The sequence below is a fragment of the Gastrolobium bilobum genome, unplaced genomic scaffold, assembly GCF_033153095.1.
Source record: "Gastrolobium bilobum isolate Gb01-03AN ecotype WA unplaced genomic scaffold, APGP_CSIRO_Gbil_v1 utg5192, whole genome shotgun sequence".
Taxonomy (NCBI): Eukaryota; Viridiplantae; Streptophyta; class Magnoliopsida; order Fabales; family Fabaceae; genus Gastrolobium; species Gastrolobium bilobum.
In genome coordinates this window covers 38,338-65,679 of record NW_026895453.1, presented here as the reverse complement: position 1 = coordinate 65,679, position 27,342 = coordinate 38,338, and the positions used below count along the sequence as shown (strand labels likewise).

At 32.5% G+C, this 27,342-nt stretch overlaps 1 protein-coding gene across 1 annotated transcript; it reads right to left on the bottom strand.

Moving 5' to 3' along the window:
- Positions 1-5,659: 5,659 nt before the first annotated feature.
- LOC133312400 (protein VASCULATURE COMPLEXITY AND CONNECTIVITY-like) lies at positions 5,660-6,391 on the bottom strand. Its single transcript, XM_061513581.1, has 3 exons — positions 6,280-6,391; positions 5,966-6,171; positions 5,660-5,837 (listed from the first exon to the last, which is right to left on the bottom strand). Exons 1-3 carry the CDS (start codon positions 6,376-6,378, stop codon positions 5,660-5,662), a joined length of 483 nt encoding a protein of 160 aa, XP_061369565.1. The 5' UTR covers positions 6,379-6,391.
- Between the last annotated feature and the right edge of the window lie 20,951 nt (positions 6,392-27,342).

The following is a 27,342-nucleotide window of genomic DNA, read 5'->3' as shown; positions in this document are numbered from 1 at the left end:
AAAAATTTTCCCCAGTGTTATTTCTTGAGCACTTTCAACATCTTCTCTTCTTCATCCATAGACAACTCTTTATTGATGATAATAGGGTATTGCTCTTCATCTCCCAAAAAGGAATATTTTAGAGTTTTAGGTAACTCTTTCAATTCTGTTTTTGGTGCTACTGTAACTAGATCATTTTCTTTCTTTTCTAGCACCTCAAAAACAACTTCTAGCTCTTCTTGTGGAGTAGGTTTATCTTGAGCCTTCAACTCTTCTTCAAGCTCTTGATAATCACTTTTCTCTTCCATAACCACCTCTTCAAACACATCAAGTCTGAAATAATCACTATGATCAGATGAATTCTTTATAGCATCGAAAACATTGATAGTGGTTTTCTCATCATTCATCCTCAACTCGAGCTTTCCTTGTTCTACATCAATTATAGCTCGAGCCGTAGCCAAAAATGGCCTACCCAACAGAAGAGGTATTTCACTCTCCTCCTCCATATCCAACACAATGAAATCAGCAGGGAAAATGAACTTGTCAACCTTGACAAGAACATCTTCTATTACTCCATTAGGTCTCCTCAAGGAACGGTCAGCAAATTGTAGAGAGACCATAGTTAGCTTCAACTCAGAAATTTCCAATGACTTACATATTGACAATGGCGTCAAGTTGATGCTTGCTCCAAGATCACAGAGTGCCCGACCAACATTAGTGTTGCTATCGCAATTGGGATGTTGAAACTCCTAGGATCTCAAAGCTTTGGTGGAAACTTCTTCTGTATAATGGCATCTTGATTCTTATGGTAGGCTATTGTTTCATTCATAAAAGCATCAGTAGTCTGGATATGATCATTTGTCGTCTTGAAAAGTTGCAACATTGCTTTTTCTAGTTCAGATGGCTCCTTATGTGGAAGAGAAAGAGGTTGCAGATAATTGTTGGATTTATAATCCAACCCTCCACCTTGACTTCTCCTTTGAAAGTTGCTTCCTTGAGCACCATTCTGATTCCTCTGAAAATTTTGAGTATTCTGTAGTGGCCTTGGATCATACCAAACTCCGTTGACTTGAAATGGTTCAGCTCCCATGAGTGTTGGGCACTCATTAGTCTCATGCTCCCCTTTGCAGTACTCACAGTTAACTGAATTAACTTGAGCTGTAGAGATTTGCATCTGATCTAATTTGGCATTCATACTGGCTAGCTGTTGAGAGATCACCTTTTGCTCAGCTAGTGATGCATCATTGTTCCCCTGTTGTAAGAGTCCTTTCTTTGGCTGAACAGGTTGAACTGCCATAGATGCATTCTCATTCCTTTCCATAAAGTCAATCAGCTCTAAGGTTTGAGCTGTTGTCTTCTTTCCTATAGTTCCACCAGCTGCACCGTTGACAACCATTTTGGAATCAGGTGTCATTCCATTATAGAAGACTTTGACCTTCTTTGTGTCTGGCAAGTCATATTGAGGGAACTTCCGGATCAGTTCTTGAAATCTGGTCCAGGCTGCACAAAGATTCTCTCTCGGTTGTTGAATGAAGTTGGTAATTTCATTTACTAACTTGTTGTACTTTTCCATAGAAAAATGCTCAGCAAAGAATTTAGCTGCCAACTCATCCCATGTTCTGATGTTGTTGGGAGCTTACCGATCCAACCATCTGAGAGTTTTCCCGGTCACAGCAAATGGGAACAACCGGAGTCTTATTGCATCATCTGATACTCCATGGTGCTTGGTTGCATCACAGATTCTCAAAAATCTGTCCATGAAGTCATGAGGATCTTCATAGTGTTCCCCACCAAACTGAGTTTTCTCCACCAATGTGATCAGTGATGGATGGATGTCATAGTTGTTGGCATCAATTGGTGGCCTGAAAATGCTGGAATTTGGCCTTGTAAACAATTAAGCCAAGATTGACTCCATCAACTCTTCTTCCAGTGGTGGATTGGCTTCTGCCATCTCTGATTCTACCTCAAAAGGTGAAGTAGAAATTTCTGCTTTCTTCTTCTGCTTGGTAAGTTGTCTTATCCTTCTTGCAGTTCTTTCTATCTCTGGATCGTAGATCAAAGTTTCAGGATCAACTACTGTACCACGCATAAACTAAAGCAAATCGATTAGTAACACAAAATCCAATCAAGAAAATCAAAAGTTATTAATAAACTTGGCGTATTCAATCCCCGGCAACAGCGTCAAAAACTTGTTGCGTAATCGGCAAGTGTACCGATCGTTCCAAGTAATAAAAGGGTAAGTAGAGTATCGTCTCCACGAAGATTGAGGCACTGAATTTATTATAACTATTCCTCTCTTGTTGGATTAATACAAATGGTTTAAGGACAATTGTGATTTGTGAAATAATGAGAACAATTCTGAAAAATGTAAATAATTCAAAGGTTCTTTTAAAAATCAAGAACAGCGGAATAAAGGTTGAGAAAATAATTAAAAAAATATTGCGGTAAAGAGACGACAAACACCTTTATGATCCCCACCTTGCAACTTGGGTTACATTTACGTTTACTTATTCAATTGATCAAACGATTCATCATCTTTTATATGATTAGTTAAACCATAATTTCTTAGTGACTTTAACCTTATTAACTCTATTAGAATCCTAATCCCTTAGAAATCTATTTTCAAGTTAAACCTTAGAATCAATGAATCTTTGACGTTTGCTATTCATGTAGCCTATCCCTAGAGCGTACATGAATAGTTATCTTACCTTTTGTCAGGTATTAGAATCCCAATATCCATATTAAAAATCCTAACCCTCGCAATTCTACTAGATTGATCGGTTCTAGAAGAACTATAAGATGAAGAATAAAGCAAGATAAATTCAATATAAATAAATAAACATAAAATCAACCAAACTACAAGGGGTTCACATCAAGAGTTGTGACCCTTACCACTATAATAAAAACTAGCCAGACATATTCATGTCTGACAAAATCAATATAAAAAGAAAATAAATTCAGAACCTAGAGAAGAGAAAGAAGATGAAGATCTTCCGTCTTCATCGTTCGAATCTCTGAAACTCTAAGAAGCTCCCAATCACTCTCTTTGTTGTCTTTCTTTTCCTTATTGTTAAAAAGTTCATCTCCCTCTGTTTCTGATCCTTTTATTAGGTTTTGGGAAAACCTACTTACAATTGCCCTCCAATTGGGCCCTTTTTTGTGTAATTCGCATTAGATTAAAAATATCGCCCACGCAATTTGCACCAGCTGCCATGCAAATCGCGCAGAGAAACAGAGCTGAAACTTTGAAATGGCGCGATTTGCGCCATGCTCCGCGCAATTTGCGCGGAGAAACATGGAGTAAATTGCCAAATGGCGCGATTTGCGCCACTCACCGCGCAAATTGCGCCAAGAAACAAAAAGTGTTGGTCCAAATGGCGCGGTTTGCTCCATGCTCCGCGCATTTTGCGCGGGATTCAGCAACTTCAGCTTCTCTTCTTCACTTCATTTTTGGTGTTTCTTGCTATTAAAATGCATAAATTGAGTGAGAGAATGATTGAGAAGGAATAATCAATATTTCTTGCATTTATGACTTATTTTCACACATTTATGATTAATTCCTTGCTTCTTTTAACTTAGAAAGCATCATATGCTAGACGCATATCAAATGGGGAGTAACAGATATGAATTTCTTGTTTTTTTTCCACTGATTTGATTGATGTTGTTCGTATTGGGTTAATGTTGGAACTTTGAATAGAAATGAGATTTCTATGGTTGAGGAAGCTCATCGAGGTTCACACTTCGGTTTATAATATACAAGCCACAAATTACAGGTCATTCAAAAGAATAGCCAAATTGATATTAATTAATGAATGTAGTTTATAAACAATGTACTTAGAAAGAAGGCATTCGGGTCGATAGCTGTTTATCAAATTGATTTCCGCAAAAAAATTAAAATATTACTATTTTAATAAATAATTACGAATACATAGCTGTTTCGAAATTATCTGCAGATTTATTGCACTCATTCACGCTCAAATTAGGCGTGACTCCCAAGGCATTCACGCCTAATTTAGGCGTGAATCATCTGGTGTTGACACGTGGTAAAAAAAGTCAACTTACGAACTGTAAAACTTTGAAAAGCCATAACTTTTGATTCGAGTATCCGAATGAGGTAATTCTTTTTTTGATTCCATGTAACTTTTCAAGATCTACGCAATGACATCTCATTTTATATATTTTATCTCTCAGAAACACAATTCAAATTTGCAATAATTGTATTATATAGTGTATTACCAAAAACATTTAAAAAATTATTATTAATAAGAAAAATAAAATAAAGATTTAATTTGTGATTTAAACTCAAAAATCAATATGGAAAATCTGTATCAATAAAGAAAATAATTAAATAAATATTCTAAACACTTGTTAGAATATTATATAAATTTTTATATATTTTAATAATTAAATAAATAACCTTGTACACTATTTTTTCAAACACTTGGTACTATAACATTAAATTTAAAATTTAAAATTCAAATAACATCCAATAAGTTGATTGCATTTTGTATTTAATAGGAGTTGATGGTGTTTTGTATTTAATAGGAGCTGATTGCGTTGTAATTTTATGAGTTGGTTACAGATTGTCGCCAATTCAAATAAATTTGCTGGAGGTTATTTGAATTTTGAATTTAAAGATATAGGAGTTGATTGCGTTTTGTATTTAATAGGAGCTGATTGCGTTTTGTATTTAATAGGAAATTTGGTGCCATCTTATTTATAGATGAGTTAATTCACTTTGGTGACATCTTTATAGTATCATTGTTGCAAATTTGAATTGTGTTTGTGAGAGATAAAATATATCAAATGAGATGTCATTGCGTAGATTACGAAAAGTTATGTGGAATCAAAAAAAGAATTACCTCAATCGGATACCCGAGTCAAAAGTTATGGCCTTATAAAATTTTACGATTAAACTATTAATTTTTTGTGTCATGTGTCAACACCAGACGAGTCATGTCTAATTTAGGCGTTCAATTGGCATTTTATATTTCTTATACTTTACCTGCACTTCGAAGCACCGTGTAGTCATGGCCTAGTCAATGTTTGAGCAAGGATTATTCCCGTACCTAAATTTTTTTGAAAAGACCTCATGGTGGTACCAAAAATATTCTAAGCCATGTTTAGGTATCTTTCAAATGGAAATTTTTACTTTATTTAGAGGAAGAGATTTATTTTTTCCATTGTGAGGATTATACACAAGAGTGGCATCTCCTAAATTTAGTATTGCAATCAAAGAAAAGAAAAAGAGAAAACAGATTGTTCCCTAAAATAAAATGCCAGCTAAAACAATATTTTTAGTTGTTAGATTGGTATTATAAGTTAGTGAAGATGAAGAATGAAATATAAATAAAAGAAAATAAGTTTGATAATAAAATTAAGAAGATCTCTATTGCTCTGTTCAAAGAAGAAGAAAGATCTATCAGCTAATTTCAGCTCCACATTTACCAATTTTTTTCCCCAGGGCAGTGTGACAGCAAATTCAATGGCTATGGAGTAAATAAAAAACAACTTGACGAGGGTAGTTTAGTCTTCTCAATATGGTTGCATGTTTCCTTTTTCAGTACAATAAGCAAGAAAGTCATTCATGGACACAATTTGTAAATCAACATTTACAAAAGCCAAACTCCAAAAGTACTAAAGCAGGAATGAGTGACTTCCAGATGTTAACTCTCACTCACTAATCAATGGAGGCAGTGGCAGAAACGTAATATGCAACACTGAATAAGCCATGAAGAAAACACAAAATCCCACCAATGGAAAGGAAGTGATGGTGTGAGAAACCACAGGAACCATCTGACCTGTTGTTTGACATAGTCCCTATCACCAGCGTGGACAATCCTCCAGCCAAAACCACCCTAATCAAACAACACAATCAAAAGAAGAAGAAGAAAACAAAGAAAAGAACACTATAGATTTAGTGAACAATCCATGGTGGTTTTCTTTTGGTTTTTGCAAACAAGTAGCAGAGCCAGAGATACATTACCAAGTTAAAATAAAGCAAACCACTGTCATTTGCCTATTGGGTGAAGCCTTATCAAACTCTTGTTGAGAACAAATGCAATTGCAGCCACCAAGCAAATTGGCTACAGCATGAGCTAGTCCCAAAAGTACTGCTGCACCCAACCCCAGCATAAAAGCCTGATGACTTGGCTCTCTACACTCAAATATCCACAACCTTAAGTGCTTAACCTGTTTGTTAAAAACAACTATTCAAGTTTAACATAGATTTCACTGCATTCAAGTTGTCCTTGTACAAATTTCTTAAAAGTGAAAAAAAAGAGTCAACTTTAAGCATACCTTGTTTTGTGCTATTTCAGCCTCGAAGCCAAGAATCCCAGCTCCCACATCCATGATTACAATTAGAAGACACATAAAAATTCCTGCTACTTTAGCCATTTTGTGTGAGAAATTCAGTGTTTTTTGTTTCTGTTCTGGTTTGCTTCTTACCAAGTTCTAAGACAGAAACAGTGGGGGAAAAGATGTAGTGGTGGGAGTATATATATTATATAAGGCGTATATAAGAAAAAAACAAATCCTTCCTGTAGATATCAGATATCATAAAAAGGTGTGACACTCTTTTCTATTTTTTTTTAATAGGTGAATCACACATTTATTGTATTAATGATATAAGATTAAAAATTCACAAGAGTTGTTTTTCTCGTTATAAAATTATGTATAAAGTTTCTTTTTTTAAAAAAAAGAAACATATAGAATGAGATTGGTAGTAGCTAGGAGGTGGGAAAAGTGGAGAAAAGCTTCTTTTGTCCACACTGTGCAAACTTTAAATTTGCTTTATTGTCTACTTTTTTTTCTTTTTCTCCACTCTCGGATTCCTTTGACATGGATGCAAGCAAAGCTGGGTACAAACCAGCTCATAGACTCATAGTATGGACATTATGGTTAAATTTCTTGATTCTTTGACTTTTTAGGCTATATTTTGAATCATACATATTGGAATCTATGTGATTTGATTTGAATTATAAATTAATCAACAAATCACGACATTTGAGGATACTGGAGTAAAAAGATGAAAAAAAAAACATTGGTTAATTGTCACGTCAAAAATTCATTGTAAAAAATGAAAAAAAATATTTGTCATTTAAAAAAATATAAATTTATGTCATTTTAAATAAATTTATTGTATTTTAATAATGGAAAAGTGTTTGTCATTTTAAATGATAGAAATTTATGTCATTTGAAGAGAGATACAGACACAGAAAATTTGAATTTTAAATTAAAAAAAACCACTCACTTTCTCACTCCCATGATTTTCGTTTTTCCGTGTCTATCTCTCTCCTAAAATGACATAACTTATGTCATTTAAAATGACAAACACCAAACCCTTTAATAATTTTTTATTTTTTTTCTCCTTTATAATATTTTCATCTTTTTTTCTAATTTTATGGAGGATGAAAAAATATAAAAAATAATTAAATATATATCAAAAATATGATAATTTTCCTCAAAATAACATAAAATTATATAATGACAAATATTTTTCGTAGAAAAATATATCAGAATATCAGATTGATTTGCATATCAATTTCCGCGTTTGTAACATCTTCAAATGAATTAAATTTATTTTGTTTTAATAATTTTACGTTCTTAACCTTAATTAAAATAGGTATAATAAATAATAAAAATGAAATTGTTAATTCAATCAATTAAAAACTAAAATCAAATTAAATTCAGTCATATCGAACTAAATATAAATAGATAATTTTAATATACACATAAATTAAAGAAACTTAAAATCAAATCAATTCCTACTTTTAAGCATTTCAAACAAAGAATTTTATTTTCAAATAAATTATTTCCTAACAAAAGTTCTTTCTAAATTTACTCTGTGTGTACTGACAAACATTTATTTTTGAAAATATAGTTACAAAATTAATATCTTGCTTAAAATAACAACTTAATTTGTTCTATAAAAGATGTGTTTTACTTTTTTGCCGTGTACATTATTCTACTATATTCCATAGCCATGCTTCCCTGAAAGATAATCATGTTATAATAAATTTTGATTGAGCCTGTTTACCCTGACAATTTTGAATTCTAAGTCCCAAAGTGAGTGGATTTTGAATAATGTTAAGAAACATTTGGATAAATTAATGCCAGCCATACAAACTTTTACCTCGAATTTCGAAGAGTCAAAAAAGGAAAAGGCATGTTCACAAAAAAAGAGATGAAAAGGCTACTGACTTGTAAGGGTTAAATAACTGATATAAAGTTAAAGGAATAGAATTCGTTTCAAATTTTTTTTTTTTACAAATTACACATTAAGTATGTCCAGTTATATATTTTTAATTAAAATATGATCAGTTATACACTTTTAATTGAAGTATGACCAATGATACTTAGGGGGTATATTAGATTGAGATTTCAAAGGATTTTAATGGATTGTTTTTGGACAAATATCTGTTGATATTCGATTAGGATTTCAATGGATTGAAAAAAAGTCATGTGGTATTCGATTAGGATTTTAAAGGATTGTTTTAAAATCCGTCTAAATCCGTTGGTATTCAATCAGGATTTTAAACAACGGAATCACAATCTCGTGGTATTCAAAAATTCGACGATTTTAATTGATATTTTATTAGTGTGAATTTCGTAAGACTTTTTAGTGAAAAATATAAATATGATGCCTTTTTCACAATCTCACCCTAACCCCTAGGATTTCTTGAGATTCTTCTATTACAGTATTTTCTTCTTCCTTCTGGCAGGTTGACTGCTCGAAATTGGGTTCCGCCGTGGGAGCTTCGTCAAAACTAAAAAAAAAAAAAGTTTTTGAACGATTTTCATTACAAAACAACTCAGAAACAACAAACCAACGAGATTTTAATATAATCTATCTCAAAAATAATATATTTTTGAGCCATTTTTGAGAAATTTTGAAAGTTTAAAAAATGATTTTTCAAGCTATGGGACGCGGTTTTTCTTGGCACAAAAACGTGTAATTTTTGTATTAAAAATAACATAAAACAGTGAAGAAATAACAGGGGAACTAAATCCCTCAAACCAATTTTTGTTTTACATCAATGAAACAATATCAATTTAAAGAAAGATTCAAACTTTCATAATATGAACCCTATATTTCGTAACAATACATTCATGAACGAAATTCTTTCACTATAGGAAACGATTTCAAATAATTTTTGTGTCAATAGATAACTAAAAGCTTGTTTCTCAAAAGTCCTAAAGCAATTTAAGGTTTCAATGTATCAATTGAAAAAAAATTGAGAAATTTTCTAAACTTTCATGTAATTAAACCCAAAATTTCATATTCAAAATTTTCTTAGAATATTCAATGAAAATATGCATATGATATATGGTTAGAAAACTCTTATCACGTAAAAAAAAAACCCCAAGATTTTCAAGATCAATTGCTAAAAATTTCAAACGAAATTTTATCATGAACTTTGATACCAAATGAAGAAGATAATTTTCAACCCATTAGATATGTGAAAAGATGTTGTTTAATAATTTTGGATGTTTGTTAGAAATTATATTATGATTTACTGATTGAAAAAATTATATTAGGTTTTACTTTTTTTTATTAATTGCATTGCATTTCTTTGTTATTTTTCTATGGGAAAGATTATACTTACAACCTATTTTTGTTTATAATATTTTACAATCATATCTTAACCGTTGATTTCCGTCAATCAACGATTATTATTTTCGTAAATCAAACTCATTAATTAATATTTAATTTACAATGAATTATAACGGTTAATTGACGAAAATCAACGGATAAGATATGATTGTACAATATTGTAAACAAAAATAGGTTGTAAGTATAACCTTTCCCTTTTTTATTGACTTTTGTAATTTTGAGTGTTTGTTAAAAATTCATATGATTTTTTAAAATCTTATAAATCCATATTGTCCTTTCAAATCTTATAAATTCTATTAAAATCCAATCTTATGAAATCTTGATTGTAAAAAAAATCTTTTAAAAAAGTCTTTAAAGTCTCTCCAATTCTAAATAGTCTTTTATAATCTATAAGATTTTTTAGCTCAAAAAAATCTTTTAAAATCCTAATCCAATACACCCCCTTAGTTTTGTTGGTAAGAGTTTGTAAACAAAAAGTTTGTAAATATAATCTTCCCCAAATTTCAAAGTTTTAGAATAATGGAAAAATACTACTAAAGGAATTGGTTCAAGTGGTATATATTTAATTCCGCTTAAGTAAGATTTTGGTTCAAATCCTTATAAATGCAAAAAATTATATTTGGGAGAGATGTCATCACCATAATGTGGATGTTCCAGACTCGAATAGGATTGTGGTTTATAAAAAAAATGAATAATAGAAAAATATTTGCATAATTTAGTGTACTAAAGTTCGATATATTAAGCTAATGTTGAGTTATTATAAAGTAATTATAAATTGTTCTATTAACTAACAATGTGCTTGGTCTAATATATTCATTTTAAATATACTACATTTATGCATTTATTTCTAAACATAAAACCTAATAATATCATATCATATAGCAAATAATGCTGGAACTTTGAACAAAAATGAGAAAGTTTGACAGTTTTTATGGTTGAGGAAGCAAATCAAAACTCCTCTTCGGTTAATAATATGCAACCAACAAAGTACAGGTAAGGGTGTGCATGGGTCGAATTGAACTGGATTTTTTAAAAAAATCGAAGCGAATAGGTTTAAACGGTTTGGTTCGAAAACAGTTCGATTTTGTTCAAAACCAATTCGGTTCGGTTCGGTTCAGATCGACCTTCTTCTGAAAAGAAAAAAAATAAAGTAATAAAAAGCAGTTTGATTCGGTTCGAAAGTGGTTCGGTTTGATTTGAAAATGGTTCGACTCAGTTCGGTTCTTGAACTGGTTTTAAAAACCAGTTCGGTTCATGAACAGGTTCTGTAAAAACTGGTTTGGTTCATAAACTGATTTTTAAAAAGCGGTTATTTTAAGTGCAATTTGGTTTGATTCATGGTTCCGTTTAATTGTTTGGTTATTTTGCACATCCCTAATTACAGGTCCCTCACACACACAAAAAAACAAATTAAAGGTCACTTAAAGAAATATAGCCAAAGAGATATTAACGAATGTCGTTTAGAAACAAATAAGCGAAAAAAGGCAGGCTTTTTGACCATTGTGTCCTGATTAATAATAAAAGATTACATGAGCTAAGTAATTGATTAATTGATGAGAATTTAGTGTAATAGATTAAGTAATTGGGTGTAATCGATTACACCCATCTGCCACAATTTTTTCGTTTGTGTGTTAACTAGTAATTAGTGGCAGAGAAAAGAGAATTTGTTTTGGTGATTCCAAATAAGGGTGGAGAGAGCAATGACTTGAAACATCACAGTAGTCAAATCAATGGACCCCACGATTGATTAACAGCACTCATATGAGAAGAACCAAACTAAGCCAAATGCAAATCTTAACACCAAAACCTTAAGTTTTCAGTCTCTTACGCTTGCCTTTACTCAATTCAATTTTCCTGTAAATGATTTCATCTTGATCCTTATAATGACCCTAACTGATAAATCTTTAATTAGAGATTTATTTTGAGGATATAAATGTCAAATATGAGTTTAGAATTTGATTTTGAGCATTTTGACACATTTCACAAAATTTTGTTAATAGTGATTTATGTCAAGAATTTTATATTGCTGTAAAAATTACCAGTAGAATTCAAAAATAAAAAAAATCCAATTTATTCCAAACAAGTCATTTAGGACTAAAAATATTATATTTATTAAATTATGTTTTTGGGATTAAAGTAATAAGTGTAAGTAGTGTAAATTAGAAAACAAAACCAACACTATAGGAAATCCACTTAAGCCACTAGGAGAGAGAAAACAAAAACATCTCAACCTCATCTCCTTCCTTTTTCTGCTTCCAGACCCGCGGCCACTTGAGGAGAAAGGAAAGATTTTGCTTTTATTTTCCATTCACTTATACACCTTGTGATCAACATGAAAATGGTTGAGTAACCTCTTGTGATCAAAGCCCAACTCTCTTTTCCTCTTGGGATTCATTGTTGTGGGAGATCCTCCTCTATGAAGTGAATGGTTACTATTCATCAAGGAAGGTGAAATTCATGCTTTTGGATGGTTTAAGGCTTGGAGAACAACAATTGTGGGTCTAGGAGTTGCATTGAGGTAATGAACTCTAACTTTGATGGTTTGTTCTTGAGATTCCACAAAATTGAATTATATGGTAATTTTAGGGTTTAGTAGAAAAATTAAAATACATGAATTTGGGTTAAAACTTGAGGGATTATGTTCATTGTGGATAAAGTGCTAAGAAAGCACGTATAAAGGATTGAAATTGGAAAAATTCTTATGAAACCCATCCTTACCACTTCGATCACATAGGATTTTTGGGGATTTGATATTTTAAATTATTTATATTGATGATACTTAGGCTTCTTATGTGCTGGGAATTTTGTAAGAATGGTTTGAACCATTGAATGAATATAAATTGTAAGAAAACAAAGGCATGTTGGCAAGAATAAAACAAATATGGGAATATTACGTCTGACTTTGGAAAGTGATATCTCTCTCATCCCTTGGTCAAATAAGGCTCATGATACCTCATTTTAAAGCTTAAGATGTCCTCTATATTTTCCTAACATTTGATATGATTATATGTTATGGTTTGTTCCCAAAATTAGTTTGAGTATAGACTACCCAAAATCACAAAATGCAGGGGTGCTTTCTGTACTCCAACTTCAAAAATTCGCATCTCCCTAATTCCTTACCCAAATTAATATTATGATATCTCAAATTAAATCCCTAGGTGTATACTACAACATATTAAAATGTGAGAGCCATTTGACTTATGGAACTCCCATAGTGGCAAAAACAGTAAGGGAGGTTGGCATCCCCTATTGCTGTTTGAAAATAGTTTTGTGAGATGAGCTTCCAAAAAGCCTAATTTGAGCTATATAACTCTGATTAAGGTGTATGATACCGCGTTGGAAATGTTAGGAAGTCTAGAACATCATACTAAAATATGGAAATTTATTAATATATAGTTTGTTCCCAGTTTCAGTTTGAACGAAGGTAACTCAAGTTGAAAAAATATGAAAACACTAAATTGGGTCTTATAGGTTATGGAAACCACTTGGGTATATTAGATAAGTGTTGTAAACATTTCTAAGGGTCCTAAATGTACAAGATACAAAGAATTAGTAGAATGACTTATGTATTAACATATAATGGGCATAAACTTTGTAAGTACAAATGAAAGCAATAAAATATGTGTCTCGTATAATTACATGGCATTGCATCATTTTATTGAGTTTTGTTTTGGATTCCTTTTCTAGGCGTGCCTAGGGATTTCAGATTTGTGGATCATTTGGGAGAAAGCTAAGTAGCTCGCGTGACAAGTAAACGTATTGTTAAAGCTTCAAGAGATAAGCTTTATGTGTAAGGAGTTCTCTCCTATCTATGTGTTCCACCATGATTAGTGGACTATGGTTGGGATTATATGATTGTCTTCTGATACTTGGTATATATGCATTCATATAGAGCTATATGATATGTTTTGTTCTGGTGTGATTAATGTGATGATTATTGGCCAATGAATTTATGTGCACTGATTTTCGCTTGGTGTCCTCCCTTGGGATTGACTGTGTACACCTCTGTTATATGTTGAGTTTCGTTTGGGGTGCATCCTTGGGAACACGTGCGTTGATTTCGCTTGGGGTAATGAACGTGCGTTGATATATAAAATAAGAGTCATTTACAATTACAATCATCTCTTCTCTACCTTTCTGACCGACATATTTTGGTATCCTATAAGATATATAAGATATTTTTATATCATATAAGATATATATATATATATATATATATATATAATATATATATATATTTGTGACCGACAAATTATTATTCAATAGTGTCTCCTCTCTACCTCTCTCTTAGTCATCTGAACGACTTTCTTTTTTGATTGGGAATCATCTCTTCTCTCTTCGTAGGTAATGTTCTTTATTTATTTATTTTTTGCTTTTTTTTATAGCGTCCTATTTTCATTTTCTTTTCTAGGTTATTTTTTGGATTTTTTTCTGACTTCTTCCCTTTTTTTTGGGTTTTCTTTTTTACCTTTTCCTTCTTCTTCTTTTTTTGACCTTCTATTTTTTTCTAGCCTCCTAATCTTTTTGTCTGACAAAAAAATAAAAATATCATTACTGGTATGTCGTCTAGTGATATACATTATATTGAAGATGACAAGGATGATTTGTGGTCCCTAAACAGAAAAATAACGAAATTGAGATTAGCTTTTTTGCCTTCCTTTGTTGATTTGTGGTCTCGACGACAGAAAAATATTGAAATTTATTTTAGATTTTTTCTGATTTCTATTTTATTTTTTGTTTTCCTCTATAATAATAAATATAGCTAGTGATGGCATCCAACAACAGCACACAAAAATCTCCTTCTTCTTGTGCTTTGGTTAAACTCCCGGGTCCTTATCGTGATATAGCATGGCAATGGAATTCCTTGAAGGATATCAATAACAAAAGTAACGTGAAATGTGAGTTCTGTCAGAAGACAACAACATGTGGAATTACCAGGGCAAAATTACACCAAATGGGGATAAAGGGAGATGTAGAGCCATGTAAGAAAACCCCCCCAGAAGTAAGAAATGCTTTGAAGGAAGCGTATGAGAACAAGCTAGCTGATAAAAATGCTTCCCTAAATGAGCTACAAGAAGATGATGATGAGCTTGAAGATGTGGAAGAAATCCATAACCTTAGAAATGGAAAAAAGGGGAGTAATACCCAGTAGTGATTCTTCTGTTGTTGCTGCCAAGAAAGGCAAGACTGTGAAATGTCCCATGGACTTGTTTTGAAAAAACCAAAAAACAGCATCAAGTTGGGGAAAAGGCAAACAAGCATCAATGATGCTTGTGATAAAGAAGCTAGAGCAAGAACAGTTCAATATATTGAGAGGTTTTTAGTAACAAATGGGATATCTTTCAATGTTGTACGCTCTAGAAGTTTTAGGTAGATGGTTGAAGCGATAGGGAACTATGGTCCTCATTTGAAGGTTCCATCTTATTATGAATGTAGAGTTACACTCCTTCAAAAAGAGTCAGAGTATACAAAGCAATTACTGAAGGAGCATGAGATAGAGAGAGTAAACTATGGATGTTCTATTATGTCTGACAGATGGACAGATAAGAAGGGTAGAACTTTGATTAATTTATTGGTGAATTGTCCTTCAGGAACTATGTTTGTCAAGAGTGTTGATGCTTCTTTGTATATGGAGACTGGTGAGAAATTACATGAACTTCTAGACACTTTTGTGATGGAGATTGGTGAACAAAATGTTGTTCAAGTGGTGACCAACAACTGAAGTAGTTATGTTTTGGATGATAAGAGACAATAAACTCATTCAATTGTTAATATTTCAATTTATTTGTGACTCATTTTCTTAATTAAGTCTATGCTTCTGATGTTAGGAAAACTTTTACAAGCCAAGAGACGTCATTTGTTTTGGACTACATGTGCTGCACATTGCTTGGACTTGATGCTAGAAGACATTGGAAAGCTTGATCAAGTAAAGAGGACAATAAAAAGAGGCATCAGCCTAGTAGGTTTCATTTATAATCATTCATTGGCGTTGAACACTATGCAGAAGTTCACAAGCAAAAAAGAATTGGTGAGGCACGGAGTGACAAGGTTTGCCACCACATTACTGACATTGCAAAGGTTGTATAATTAGAAAAAAAAAACCTCTGAAGGATGTTCACTTCTGATGAGTGGTCAAAATCTAAGACTGCCAAATACCCAAAGGGGGCGTTTGGTATAAGAGATATTTTTTTTTACCGGGGAAAAATATTTCTAAGAATATTGTAAGAAAATATTTTGCACAACAAAGTGTTAAAAAAGTGTTTGGTAGGTCAAAATATTGCTGGGAAAGTAGGGTAAATTTTACTGATATTACGTTTGGTTGATAGTAAAATATTGATGGGAATGTTAATTGAATTTACCAAATTACCCATCTTTTTTGAATTTTGTACATATGAAACATTTGTTTTAGTACTTGGTCCGTCTCTGTAGGTTGGAAAAGTTATTTATGAAAATAAGACATCATTTATAACACCATTGCAACAAACAAAAACTTTGATTTCTATCATAAGCTGCGGTTTTTATATGTGATAGGTGATATATTACATTGTCAAATACTAAGAAGGCAAAAACACACATGCTCTATGAACGTGAAACTAATCAAAAGAGTATTCTACCAACATACTGACACAAGGAGGTAACACCATGCAGTTGTTGAATCTTTATACAGAAATGCGTATGAAGAATAACATACTCAGAATCTGAAATCAACATAAAATATCAATACCATATGTAAAGAAGGATTTTTTTTATCCGGTCCTTTGTGAAAAACTCAAATGCTTAGGATATTTTTTATTTAGGAATTTCTTACATATCTCCATACCAAACATTGTAAAAAATTATTACAACCCACTTCCCCATCATTCCAATCAAAAAACCCATACCAAACACCCCCTAAGGGGAAATGGGGAACTAGTATAGTACTTAGTACATCTTTTTGGAATGATGTTGTTTATTGTCTTAAGGCTATGGGGCCTCTTGTGGGTGTGCTGAGGATGGTTGATAATGAAAAAAAGCCAGCAATGGATAGGGCCAAAGAAGTAATTCGAAATGCATTTCGTGGAATTGGAAGAGAATATAAGTATAAAGAGATTTTAGCTATCATTGATAGAAGATGGGATTGTCAATTTCATCATCCTTTGCATGTAGCTGGGCATTATCTTAACCCTCAATATTTTTATTCTAATCCAAAGCTTGATAAAGATTTAGAAGTGGTTAATGGTTATTTCAAATGCTTTGAGAGACTAACTGTCAATGAGGATGAGATGGACTAGGTTATGGACGAATTGGAATTATATAAGAAAGCTCAGGGTCTCTTTGGCATGAACTCGGCCAAAAGACAAAGGGATAAAGTGTCTTCTCGTAAGTTTTTGATCACTTTAAGCTTTTATTATTACAATTTATTTAACTAGTCATATTAGTTGGTTATTATATTCTGTATTACGATTCAATGGTGGGGGACATATGGAACACAAACAAAAGCACTGAAAAAAATTGTCATTAAAGTATTGAGTCTGACTTGCAGCTATTCAGGATGTGCGCGCAATTGGAGTATTTTTTATCATGTATGTACATGCTTAATGGTCTTATTTTATAGAGCTTCATAATGAATTGTGAAACTAATATTTATTTGTTAATTATCAAATAGATTCATTCCAAGAAGCGAAGTAGACTTGAGCATCAGAAGTTACAGGACTTGGTCTATATTAAATATAACCAAACTCTTAAACACTGATTTGACAGTCGTGATCTGATTGATCCCATTCTCCTAAATGATATTGATGAAAGCAATGAATGGTTGGTAGGAGATATGGGTAGAAATGGGGAACATAATGATAATGAAGTTGTATTTGAGGGTGATACCTTGACCTGGGGTGACATTGCAAATGTAGCTAATGCTAATGAGCCTATAGTTTACACTAGACAGCAGACAAGGTCCACTACTTTTCCTTCAAGCTCTAAAGGAAAGGAAATTATAGAAACAGAAAGACCGAAGATGTTCCATAACAATTGTATAATATAGACACTAGTGATAGTGAGGCTGAAACAGACTTTGGAGATGATGGAATTGAAGATTCTAATTAGTTCTTTTTGACATTTAAATATCGAAACAGAATGAAATATGTTTTGGATATTGTTATGTCTTGGATATTGACAATATTTAGATCTTTTAATTGGCTACTTAGAATTCCTATTTATTTTGGAGCAATTCTTTATTATTATTGATTGATTTTTATTTTTTAGCACATATATGTATGGTGTATGGTGTATCTAGGTTATGTTAATACATTCCGCTATTTTTGCAACTGCAACCCGCTATAGCGCTATAGCATTTTTCAGGGTTGGTCGCAACAGGCCGCAATCTGCTTTTAACTACTATGATCTCACCCCATTTGGGGACATCATTTCGGGTGTGCCGATAGCCGGTGAGTCCTCACGGGGCAAGGACACGACCCGTCTCTAGAGGTTTCGTAGTGGACATGTGTATTTTCGATGATTCATCATCACTATTTAGAGACATGATCTTTGGGTAGCATTATGTTGCCATTATTTTGGAGGACATGTATTTATTATTTATTCGTGTTCTATTCATTTTGGGATCATGATATCTGATCTATTATACTATATATGGCTTGTATATATTTTGTACATGTTTTCTGTTTTGATACATGTACATTTGTGTATTCAGGCATGTTATATGATGAGGTAGTATTCAGATATGTTCATGTTTGAGTTATGTATGTTGTTAGACATAAAGGCATGAAGCCAATTATGCATGCGCCCATGGATGGGTATTAGGTCTGTTGTTGACCAATATACGATTATCTGATATGTCTGAGATGATATGTTTATCAGGTATGGATTATGTGAGGGGGATTTAATTCCCATTTGTTATGTTTATAACCGTTATCCTGTCCGATTTTAGACTTCTTCTGGATTGACACTTGTTGTCATATTCGGATGGTTAAGGGCCATTGCATATGGTCACTGATGAAAGATGATTTCTTAGGAAAGGATTTATAATTTAGAAGAAAGAAGGGACGTAATGCTATATATCATGTGAAATGAAATAAAGAAAAGAAAAAAGTTAGCTCGTATTTTCGTAAGTTAATGCGAGATTATAAGTTAAGTCTTCCGCTGATGCATGTTTTAGTATCATATATATGTTAATTGAACCGGCTCGAGACAAAGATGTTACGATCCTCCCCAGCCATCAACAGTGTCTTAGGAATGATATTAGAAGTGATGGAAAGGATTCTATTAACTGACCCAAATTTAGTATTGGGTGAGTTCCTATATGGGGAACTAACAGCTACTTGTTCTTACAAAGTTGAAGCACTATCCTCTTCTAAAATGGTCCCATCAATGGGATAAGGTTGTTCACCAAACCTTGATTTGGGTTTGGAATACACTGACCTTCTGAGTGATTTTTTGTGGGAAAGGTTGGAAGTAGGAACTTTGGGGGGGGCTTATTTGGGCTTGGAAAGAACCTTATCTCAGGTGAAGCACAATTTAAAGGTGGAGACTTTGCAGAAAGCTTGTTACTGTTGCATATTGTGTGAGGTGAATCAACCCCTTTCAAGTCATGGCTCTCTCCATCCATATTTGGAATCACCAAAACAACTTCTCTTTTCTCTGTCACCAGTTACTTGTCGACACACAAACTGAAAAACTGTGGCAGATGGGTGTAATTGATTACACCAAATTACATAATCGATTACACCAAATTCTCGACACTTACTCGATTACTTTGCTCATGTAATTGATTATTTGATCAGTTAACGGTCAAACAGGGCCAAATAAGTATATAGTTTTGGCACAGAGGCATATTGATAATTTTTATTATTAATCAGGGCACAATGGTCAAAAGGTCAAAAAAAAGACAAGCATTTGGGTCGTAACACCTATTGATTTCCCTTTATTATTATTATTTTTTAAGGGAAAAAAACTAAACAAGAAGGGCGACAATGAAACTTGTTTGTTTTCTATCCTTTTCTCGTTCCCTTTGCAATGAACAAAATGATTCTAGGTCAAGGGTATAGTTTAATTGGCATTTAATGTGCGTACTTTACCTCGAAGCACCTTGTAGTCATTGTAAAGTCAACATTTGAGTAACCCCTAATTGTAGCTTAATTGGCAAAGTTAAGCGCCCAGGATTGCTTTGTCCAAGATTCGAACCATGGCCAAAGCAATTTTTGGAATCCTTGGGGGCCAGAGGGAAAAGGCTATCCCTTGATGGGGGATTTTTCTCATCCTTCCACTGGTGGTACTGGTTCAATATACCCTCTCATTCAATAAAGAGCTAGCCGTAGGAGCCGTTAAGTATAAAGTTGCCGAAAAAGGTTGAATATGGATAGTTCGAGGTTTCTACCCAAAAAAAAAGTCAATATTCGAGTAAAGATTATTCTCATACCTAAAATTATTTTAAAACACCTCATTGTGGTGCTAAAAAAATTCCAAGCCAAATTTAGGTGTCTTTTGAATGGAAATCATGCTTTTTTTAGAGGAAGAGATTTTTTTGCCCTTTTTAAGAGGACTGTAAACAAGAGAAGCATCTCCTAAATAGATATAAAAATACGATAATAAAAAAAATTAATCCATATTTATACTAAATAAGAGATCATAAAATAAAAAAACAAATCATTTCCACTAATTTAAATATCCTATACATTTAATTAATACTAATTGTAATTGGTATCAATCAAGGTTAACTGATATCAACCTAATAAAAGATAATAAATTCATAACATAAATTCCCTCGTAATTAAATCTTCATTCTATGTTAAAAAAAGATCGTCATTCTTCAAATTCGGCTGATTGCAATATTGTAGAAATAAAGATCTCTTCTTGACAACTAAATATAAATGGATGTTTCAATATACACACTTTAAATTAAAAGAAATTAAAATCAAATCAAATCCTTTTTTAAAACATTACAAGCAAAGAATTTTATTTTCAAATAATTCTTATCTTTACATTTGTGCTTTCCAAATATACTCTCTGTACTGTTAAATCATTTATTTCTGCAAATATAGTTGCAAAATTGATATCTTGCTTAAATTAAGAACAATTTATTTGATAAAAGATTCATTTTTCTGTTTTAGGGTGTACAGGTGCATTTTCTTTTATTTATAGTCATACGTCATACCTTCCTAAAAGATAATCAATTTATAAAAAAATTTGCTTGAGCCCATTTATCCTGACAATATTGAATTATAAATCCCAAATTATAAAGTGTATTGGATTAGGATTTAAAAAAAAATCGAGATAAAAATTCTTTTAAATTTTAAAAGACTATTTAGAATCAGAGAGACTTTAAAAACTTTTTTCACAATTAAGATTTCATAAGATTGAATTTTAATAGAATTTATAAGATTTGAAAGGACAATATCATATGAATTTTTAACAAACATTCAAAATTACAAGAGTCAACAAAGAAATAAAATAACAAAGAAGGCAATGATATTAATAAAAAAAAGTAAAGCCTAATATAATTTTCTCAATCAGTAAACATAATATAATTTTTAATAAATATTCAAAATTACTAAGCAACAACTCTCCATATATCTAAAACTATACTCAGTGGGAGAGCCACATACAACTTGGGTGTTGTCTTGACCCGGGCTAAATTTTAACAAATTGTACTTATTATATATAATTATATAATTAATTATAATCGGCCTAGATTAAAATTATAATTTGGCCTTGTCTACAATTTGTAATTTGACCCTATCTAAAACTTAAAATATTTTTCGTAAAAGATTTGAATAAGTTGTATTAGGTTATGTACTCAATTTTTACTTTTATTAAAAAAACTTATTTATAGTAAAATTAAAAAATATTTCATAAAATTGTAACTCTTCTTGGTGTTGCCTGTTCCGGTGCTCTGTATTTAATATGATTTAAATATATTATGATGTGAACAAACTAAAATTAAGAAAAATAAATATACATAAAAAAATTTGGCCCGGGCTCAAATTGGAGCCTGGCTCCGCCACTGGCTATACTAGTCCTTAACGTGTAAGAACTCGCAACGCTAAATAATTAATAAAATAACATTATCGATGCCAGAGCATGGATTGGATTAATATTATGCCTAATTATGATAATATAATTATATAGGAAGTTTAATAGTGCTTAAAGTCGCTTTTCGGATGAAAAGTGTCGGTATCAATTCTGCTTCGCGGTATAAATGCGTATCGGTGAAGTATCCCAAAAAATTATAATAAAAATGTAAATATTCCAAGAAAAATATCTAAGTCAAGAATATAAAGTTTGGGGGAAGAATAATGAGTGTTGATGACAGAACTAATACCGGCTACGTGTAAAATGCGTACCAACAAAGTGTTGCAAAAATTATAATAAAAATATGATAATTCCTATAAAAATGGATATGTTCAGAATATGAAGTTTGAAGTTAAAATAATTAGCAGAGCTATTAGAACTAATACTGATGGATTAATTAAGAGCACTTATAAATAGAAAGAGTGCACAAAGCCCTAGGCTATTATTCTATTCTTACGTGACATTCAGAAACTGCCTTGTGTCTCCACATTACCACCACCTTCCCTCTTCAAGAAAATCCCCAAGAGATCACCTTTTTTCCTTGCCTTCTTCACTAAAATACCATTGATGGGTGTGGACAAGGTTTGAGTGGGAGAAAAACCAGTTCTTGAGAGTGTGAGTTGTTGTGTGCTCTGAGTAGTGGACTGTCCACCTTGGTTGGGTGGTGTAGGAGCCATTTCCTTTGCATTTGAAGCTTCAAGAAGCCATTTTGTGAAGGAAAAGACCAAGCTTGTGAACCATTTTCGTGGTCATGTGGCGACAGAGCTGTAGAATTGAGTAGAGAGCATCAAGACACCTATTTTCTTCTGTTTTGAGCCTCTGGGTATATGCTTCAACCTTTGTTCTTGAGTTTTCATGTAAAATATTAAGTCTTGGCATGTTAAATAAGGTGATTAAGTAACTAATATGAACACTGGCCTAAATGTATCTAAAAATGCATACTTGAACGTCTGGAAATGTTAAAAATGGAACCTTGGAAGGATATATTCGCAAAAATGCAAAACTGCATTCTGTCGCGAAATATCTGGATAGGATATCCAAATATAATATCCAGATATGATATCTGGATATTGGGTCTGTGATATCTGGATATGAATATCCGGATATTGACCCTGTGATATTCAGATATTGATATCCGGATATGTCCCCGAGGAATATCCGGATATTCTGGGTAATTCATAATTTGAGCCATTTTGTCCAAACAGAAGCGTGGTTTAGGTTTATGGACCTTGAATTGATTAATACGAACCTCTGTAACGATGTAACTAAGTCAGAATCTATAATATTGAAGGCTTATGGATTTGAGAGAATCCTACGGCCGTTAAACGATAAGGGAAACGTTATCCTAATGCAATGAAATTCTAGACTATGAATATTGATTATGTGAATATTATGAAAACATATCCTTGACTTTGCTGGACCTTATTATTACTTGTGACCCCGTGGACACCGAGTTGTGAGGGAGGATTTAGCTTGACAGGTAAGCTTCTGGTCCTCGGATTGATCTGTTGCTTATTCCACCGACCTCCATGGGAGGGTGGTTTATGTGCATGGTATGCTTTTAAGAAAATGATATATGCATTGTTATATGCTTGAGATATGTGGATATGCCTGTTGATGTACTGTATGGATGTGATGTTGGGTACTTACACGATCAGGCAGCGACCTTGGTGTGTAAGGCATGAGGCACGACCTTCATTTTTGGTTGTAGATGTGCGTAATGCCTATTTTGTTCTCTGGCCACTTGAACCGCACTACCGCACTTACATACATCACATGAGATATGAACTGTGTAAATGACTCGCTGAGTATTTGGATGCATTGTCATAATTATATTTCCCTAACATGAACATGCATGGTATTTAGTGTTTTGAACTTATTATATACTTGTAAGTGAGCTTGGGGCGGAAGAGTCCTTGAGGACCACTTGTCTTACTGAGATTTCTTGTTAGAAATCTCATCCCGTGTGGGGCACATTTTCAGGTACAGGTACCTCTGAGGTTGAGACCTCTGGCGACAGGAGGCCGAAGTTGAGCTGATGTGATGCATGCTTCTTTATTGCCATATTTTCATATGACTATGCCTGATTATCATTATATGGCTTTGGTACTTGAGACATGATCTTACTATGTTGTTTATTTGGTGAGCATGGGAGTTGTCCATGCCACATTGGTATAAGTTATGTTTATTTCAGACTTGAGTTGTAATACTGTATCAGGATATTATCTAATCTACGTGTTGTAACTCCATGACTTGTTACTCATTTTATGCTATGAGGTTATTCAATGTAGTTATTTATTGCAATTTACATGCAGGAAGTTTTTTGAAAAAGAATAAGTAAATCCACTTGGTTAATATGATAAGTTTCATAATTGAAAATTTTTAGCTTCCGCATTTATTGAGCTGCTCTAATACCATGTATGTGTTTAATACACCGACTGCACACAGGGCGTTACATCACGCATTAGCATTTTCTCATTCTTGCTCTTGGGTTTGACCAATGGATTGAAAATTATCTTCTTCATTTGGTATCAGAGCTATGCATATATGATTATAAGACCCAATTTTTTATTTATTAAAATAATTCTAAATTTGCATATAGAGCCTAAAGTTCATGATAAAATTTCGTTTGGAATTTTTCGCAATTGATCTTGAAAACCTTGGAATTTTTGTTCTGCGTGATGAGAGTTTTCTAACCATATATCACATGCATGTTTTTATTGAGTATTCTAAGAAAATTTCGAATCTGAATTTCTAGGTTTTATTACATGAAAGTTTATAAAATTTCTCAAATTACTTTCAATCGATACATTAAACCTTAAATTGCTTTGGGGCTTTTGAAAAACAAGGTTTTAGTTATCTATTGACACAAAAATTGTTTGAAATTGTTTTCTATAGCGAAGGAATTTTGTTCATGAATATGTTGTTATGAAATATGGGGTTCATATTTTGAAAGTTTCAATCTTCTTTGAAATGATATTGTTTCATTGATGTAAAATGAAATTTGGTTTGAGAATTTTACTTCCCCTGTTCTTTTCCCACTGTTTTATGTTGTTTTTAATACAAAAATCATATTTTTTGTGCCAAGAAAAATCGTGACCCATAGCTTCAAAACTTATTTTTTAAACTTCCAAAAGCTCTAAAAAATAGACTGTTTTTGAGATGGATTACGTTGTTTTGTTGTTTCTGGGTTATTTTGTGATGAAAAGCGCTCAAAAATCTGCTATTTTTGAGCTTTGAGGAAGCTCCTATGGCGAAACCCTGTTTCGAGCGGGTCAACCCACCAAAGGAAGAAGGCACTGTAATAGAGAAATCTCAAGAAATACTAGGGGTTAGGGTGAGATTGTGAGAGAGACATCCTATTTATATTTCTCACTAAAAAGTCTCACGAAATTCACACCAATAGAAAATTCATTAAAATTGTCAGATTTTTGAATACCACAATATTATTTTTTCTTTGTTTAAAATCCTGATTGAATACCAACAGATTTAGACGGACTTTAAAATACTTTTAAAATCTTAATCGAATATAACGTGATTTTTTTTTCAATCCTTTAAAATCCTAAATGAATATCAATGGATATTTTTATCCAAAAATAATCCATTAAATTTCTTTAAAATCCCAATCCAATACACCCCCTAAATCTTTAGCATTTTTTTTTAATCACCTAATGCTAGGAAATATCTGGATACATTAAGCTAATTATATCATTAGTTATGATAAATTATGATAGCTACTATAAATAATTTATAGTAATTATCTGCTAGGACTTAAGTATAAATTGAAGGTATATCATCAGAAACGCGGAAGCGCGTCGTAGTACCATTGCGATGAAGAAGAGAGACACTGTTTTGATTACCTGGGGTGAAGTAGCGAGCGTGACAATTTCTCACGTTCAGTTCTCCTTCTTAAGCCTCACGATCTGCAACAACGCACCACGAACGGTCGCAATTCCGCTCTATGGTTGATCTTCCAGGCTATGACTCAAGGGGATCAAGGGGTTGTGTGGGCAACCGTTCAGATGATGAACGTCTGGCTCTTTGGTGTGTTTCTGATGTCTGTAACCCTTGGAGACACTAGAGAGAAAAGAGAGTTTATATACCTTGCCCAATCCAAAACTAACCCTAAGCTTCATGAGTTAAAATTAGACTTTGGGCTCACTCTCACTAAAGTTATTGGACTTAAGTGAAAACAGCATACTAAACCCAACATAAATAAGTTTAACTTGAGCGGTTTGAACGCACTCAACAATCAAAATGAGAATTAGTCTCCCATTTAAAAATTATAAAAAAAAAAAAAAAAATCTTCTTCTTTTTTGGAGATATTATTAAAAAAAGAGGAAAATGAAGGAAGTAATTGAAGCCAATAATAACACCCATGATGTGCTTAAATGCTCAATTGGAAGACAACTAAAGACTCAGGTGAATCAAAGAGGGACATCAAGTGGAAAATGATGTCCATTTGCTCTATTTGAGACTTTCAAATGAGATTATCTATGATTTTTGACTTACCATCAAGAAGTTTGAGAAAGCATTCTTTGTCATTGCCTAGTCTAGTTTTAAAGCCTACAAAAGAAAAACAAATATCCAAATCTAGGGCAGCTACGCCGACCCCTATCATGAAAATTTCTACTCATGTAAAGAAGAAATCAGAATTGAAAGCAAAAGAATAGCTGAGTTGAAAATCAAATCAGAATCCATATATTTGGCTTGGCATATTTGACAACCTAAAAAAAGCATCTGCACCTGCGCGCATAATATTTGTGTTTTTCCTCTTTGTAATGCTTAGTGTCATTTTGTATCTACGGAAATTTGAGTAACTTCAACAGACTCAAACTGCAATAATTTCAAATAAAATAAAAGGAAAAATCATTAAATAAAATAGTGTTAGAGATATACCACACAATGATTATATTAAAGTATCATAAAGTCCTGTAACCATTTAATTTATATGAAAAATACTATATGACTGAATAGAGTTTTTGTGAAATGATTTATAAATGAAAAAAAGTGTACAAAAGTAATTGCATTTTGTAATTTACTCATTTACTTGCTAACTTTGCTATTTCCTTTCTTTAATTATGATTGGTTATTTACCAGAAACTTTGCTAAATTTATATTATATATTTTCCTTCAAATGGAATAAGGCTGGACTGATAAAGAACAGGATTCTAGACGTTCATTGAAGTCAAAGGAAGAAAAGATATGAGGTTTGTAGGCCTCATCCCCATTGGGTAACATGATGGAATTTCCTACCATTAAACAGCTACGCAAGGGTTTAAAGGGAAAGAGTGATTGTTGCTGACCCTGAGAAACCAGAGTCCAAATGTTTTCATATTTAACATGTTCTTTATATTTACAGGAGGGATATTCTCACAACCAAAATTTTTCACTAGCAACTTACTACCTATCTAATCACCATTAGATTAATATTTTCTCGCTCTTCAAAAACTTTTTAACATTTTCTCTCTTTGATCCAATGGTGATGTGATGGGTAGTAAGCTAGTAGTACGAATTTTTGGTAGTTAGAAAATCCTCACTCTTATATATATATATATATATATATATATATATATATATATATATATATAGGATCAGGATCATTTTACACCCGTGTAAGTTACACTCTCAATCTTGACTATTGATCTCACTCATATCTAAGGGTTCTAATTTTTTAGTAA

Excerpts from the sequence above, each read along its gene's own strand:
- LOC133312400 (XM_061513581.1), bottom strand. The coding sequence starts at position 6,378 with ATGGCTAAAGTAGCAGGAATTTTTATGTGTCTTCTAATTGTAATCATG. Across the intron at positions 6,172-6,279 it reads CTGAAATAGCACAAAACAAG|GTTAAGCACTTAAGGTTGTG; the intron begins GTATGCTTAAAG and ends TTTAACAAACAG. Across the intron at positions 5,838-5,965 it reads GTTTGCTTTATTTTAACTTG|GGTGGTTTTGGCTGGAGGAT; the intron begins GTAATGTATCTC and ends TTGTTTGATTAG.